Source organism: Aptenodytes forsteri, unplaced genomic scaffold (genome assembly GCF_000699145.1).
Source record: "Aptenodytes forsteri isolate BGI_AS27 unplaced genomic scaffold, ASM69914v1 Scaffold8, whole genome shotgun sequence".
NCBI lineage: Eukaryota > Metazoa > Chordata > Aves > Sphenisciformes > Spheniscidae > Aptenodytes > Aptenodytes forsteri.
In genome coordinates this window covers 13,886,551-13,890,760 of record NW_008796218.1, presented here as the reverse complement: position 1 = coordinate 13,890,760, position 4,210 = coordinate 13,886,551, and the positions used below count along the sequence as shown (strand labels likewise).

The 4,210-nt window shown below is 40.2% G+C and overlaps 1 protein-coding gene across 1 annotated transcript in view; it reads left to right on the top strand.

Annotated features, from left to right (window-relative positions):
- Nucleotides 1–1,929: 1,929 nt before the first annotated feature.
- Nucleotides 1,930–4,210, top strand: part of METTL14 (methyltransferase like 14) — a 25,313-nt gene continuing 23,032 nt past the window's right edge. The window contains exon 1 of the mRNA XM_009288924.1: nt 1,930–2,064. Within this exon, the coding sequence (XP_009287199.1) occupies nt 1,930–2,064 (135 nt within the window). The remainder of the gene's footprint in view (nt 2,065–4,210) is intronic.

Sequence of the window (4,210 nt, the reverse complement as noted above, 5' to 3'; positions counted from 1 at the left end):
AGCCTGTTCCAGTGTTTGACCACCCCCTCGGTAAAGAAATGCTTCCTCATGTCCAGTCTAAATAGCTGTAAACAGAATGTCTTGAATTAAGAATATATTCTATATTTTGGGTAGTTTGTGACATTTCTAGAACAAAACATGTTGATCAGAGGAATTTTTAAAAGTGGGAATAATTTTCATTCCCAGCGTTTAACAAATTCAATGCAAGGTCTTAAAATGCTCTCTTGACCCATCCACATTTTTCTGCAAAACAAAGTTTGGTTCAAAAAGCTTCTCTAGCTCTATGCCAATACTGCTGTTCTTCTGGCAATGTTGGATACTGCTTGAAGAAGCCAGAACAATGTTTTGCTCAGAACATTTAAGAAAGTAAATGAGTTTATTCCACGTAGGGGAATTAGAAATATTTTTATAATTTTTTAAACATTTGTGTGCAAGTTACTTATTCTTGCTGACCAAGTAGAATGAAATACGATGCTATGCAAAAGCAAAGAACCTACATAACCTCTTCCAAAATTCCTTTCAATAGTCCCCTCCAGGTTAGTGAGGAGGCTATGATCAGTTGGTCCAGAGGCAGCAGCTCTCGTGCTGTGAGCAACATGCAACATCAAGGCTTCATGTCCATTACAAAGGACATGTGCAATACTGGATCAAGTGGCAATGAAATTTGATCTAGATGAAGTGTGAAATCACAGCACATGTCTGTCAAATTATCCAGAGCGTGTGGTGGTGTGTTTATGAAGGCTCTATTTTGGCTGTATGTTGGCTGACTAAGGACAAGCAGTACTGGCCTAATAAAAATCTTCGCTGCTACTAAGTTACTTCTGGGAGATTTTTAAACAAAATTTGAACTGCTACAGTGAGTTCGTACAGATCTATGGTTGTAGTGTTTTTGCAATATGCTCATGAAGTCAGATTTGCCGTCTTGTAGGGACACCGCCTAAGGCAGAGGTAGAAAAGCATGCGCAGCCACAATCATTGGGTGTTGTGGATACTATCGCTTACTCAAAATAGGCCCCAAAGTTGAGGTTACCAACTTTTAAAGTTATTTTAAAAGAGGTAGAGCTAGGTACTTGACTAAAAGCATGGGCTAAAGGGACATGAAATAGGAGGAGTGTGATGTTAGTCCATGCTAACCGTTTTCTAGTCGTCTGTTTTAAGATCTCTTTTATTTCATCAATTTGGTCCATTTGGTGCTTTTAATTTGTGAATTTATTGAGCATCTAATTGGGCATAATTTAGTTTGAGGTTTGTGATGTGAAGAACAATTAAGGTGAGAGAACAGTGATAAATTAAGCAGCTGGGGCCTAATCCTCTGTAACCTTTACAGTCATTTCTATGGACACAAAATAAGCTAGCAGGTTTTTGCTAAATGGAGTAGACTAGACTTGAATATATGTCAGTATAACACAAGTCCCAAATGGGTGTGAAATTCTACCATTATTTGTTTGTTTTGTAAATATTTTATAATGTTATAAATGGTTAAACAAAGTGGCATAGAATGTCTGCTTATTACATTCAGAGACAGCCACTTGAAGTTGGAAGCAGTTACAAGTATGCTGGAGGACAGGATTTGAATTAAAAATGATCGCAACAATAGAAATAATTAAAAAGAATGAATGCGGGTCAATAAAGAGAAGTGAAAGGCAATGTACTCAGGAATAATCAGTTAAATAAAAACAGGATGAGAAAACAACTGGCTTCATAAATCTGAAGGAAAAAATCTGGATAATGAATCGGAGATGAAGGCAGCTCAACGAAGCCATTAGTTACCAAAAAAAGGAAAGTTGCACTGAGATCCCCAAACAGGTCAATAGCCTACAGCACATGCTACATCATGTTTGTATTTCACACAGCGTTGGTAAAGGCTTCATCTGCAGCTGAACGCCTAGTTCAGGGAATAGCCATTCAGGAAGGAGTTGACTCGATTAGATGAGATTCCAGGAGGCAGAAGGATCAGAAGTGCAGAACAGCAAGGTGAAAAGAAATGTGACGGCGGTCTTCCCAGACCTTCCCAGACTAAGGGCTGTTGCAGAGGAGAAGCGGATAAACTTCTGCATGCTCATGGCAAGCAGTATGAAATGCATTTCTCTTGCTGTCCGTATGGAATAGAGGTTATAAATTCCAGCAACAAATATTTAGACTGGAGACTAGGAAGAAAAATCTGAATGTAAGTACCACGAAGCTCCGGTATGGATTGCCCAGGGAGGCTGGTGCATTTCCAGCGCTGCGTATTTGTAGGTTTGACACCACGTCAGGGATGACATCAGGATATGAGGCTGGATTAGAGGATTCCATTCTTTTTTGATGATTCCATGATAAGGTTCAAGGCAAATATTTAGACTGGAGACTAGGAAGAAAAATCTGAATGTAAGTACCACGAAGCTCCGGTATGGATTGCCCAGGGAGGCTGGTGCATTTCCAGCGCTGCGTATTTGTAGGTTTGACACCACGTCAGGGATGACATCAGGATATGAGGCTGGATTAGAGGATTCCATTCTTTTTTGATGATTCCATGATAAGGTTCATGGAATCCCCACAGAAAATCGGGATGTAATCAAAACACCAATATCAGTGATCAAACCCAAACCTATAGATTGGCTTATGGTACAGTACATGTGCGTGTGTAGCTCGACTCCAGACAGGCAGAATTTGGCCTGATACCTAACAGAAAAAAACTGACCACAGACTGCATACAAGGTTCAGAGAGCCAAAACCACAGCATGCACAGAGAAGAAGAAAGGCGAGGAGCATTCTGCAAAAATTTTATTTTGAAACTTTTTATTTTGAAACAGTGTACGTATGTAGCGTAACATCTTTCCTAGCCATTAGTGTTTGCAAAGATTAGCTCGTCTTAGCAACCAGTTCTAAAAACGGAGCGCAGGCTCACACAAACTTCATCATATCACATCCAGGAGGAAGTGATTGTGTTACTGCGCAGGGACTTCTACTGTATTCATTACAGCCAACAACATCAAAGGAGCGCGCAGCAGTATGCTATGAGATAGCATTTCTTTTTCCATAACATTTCCATAGATAGGACAGGATAACTAGTAATGTATTCCCTAAGGAGATAAAAACCCACCTCTTGGTATTTTGGGTTTTTAACATTTAAAAGTGCCATCATTTTTCTAGGACGTTCTATCACTGAGAAATGTGAGTAGCTGGAAAGTTTCTGCGTTCGTCTGCACTGCTCTGATTTCCTTCTTTTTGCGCATCTTTCTCAGTTTTAAGTTTGACCTGCATAACGTCATTGACATGTATACCATATATACCACATAAAAAAAAGAGAGTAACAGCTTGTATCACAAAAGTGTGGCGGCGTCTGGCACTGATACACCAGCGAAGGAACACCATGCTCCACGTAACAGGGAGCTGAACGTCACTTTTCAGCTCGTGTTGTCCACGTCTTTGGGTCTGACAATTACGGGAAAAATTGGTCTACTTCAGGAGAGCAAACATTAGCATTAATTACAACTGCTTAGATAATTTGTAATGGTTCTTTATTCTTTTGTTAAGTTTCCCTTTGTGAGATGCTAGGAACTGAAGTTTATTGCACAGCTTCTGAATCCAGACTGCGGGCCTTTATTTCCATCTTCATTCTTGTTGTAGTAGGAAGTGCTGTCAGAATGAAAATCAGCATGCAATATAAATTACACGCATTCAAAAACAGACAACAAAATACAAGAGGGGGGAAAGAAGGAAGCAGGAAAGAGACCAAAAACCAGATGAAAAACGCTTTAAAGATTTTGCAGAACTCCCTCAAACCGCAACTTTTTAATCAGAAAGATGTAGGCAAAACATAAAGTTTAACCTACAAATAACTACATTGGATACTGAAAAAGGATGTCAGGGATGTCCTAGGGTGAGAGGCGTGTAGGAGAGAAGTAGCATTCTGGCCTCAGGAGAGAATGATGAAGAAAAACGGTTGCATGTAAAACTAAAGATTATGGGCCCCTGAAACGGAACAAATTGCAGTAAGCTGCCGCAGCTGTGAAATGCCCTGGAGAGCAAACCTTGCTGAAAAGAGCTCTCCACAGATTCTGCACGGCCGGTTGCCCGGAGTGAGCGATGAAACTCGTATTGCAATGGTTGAGTGAAAACGAATTTAACATCTGTACTTGAAGAACACTTAAATTACGGCAAAGCAGGTTAAGTAGTCTGCTCATCGACTCCTGAAGAATCTGGAAACCGGATTTCCATCCATCTGGAG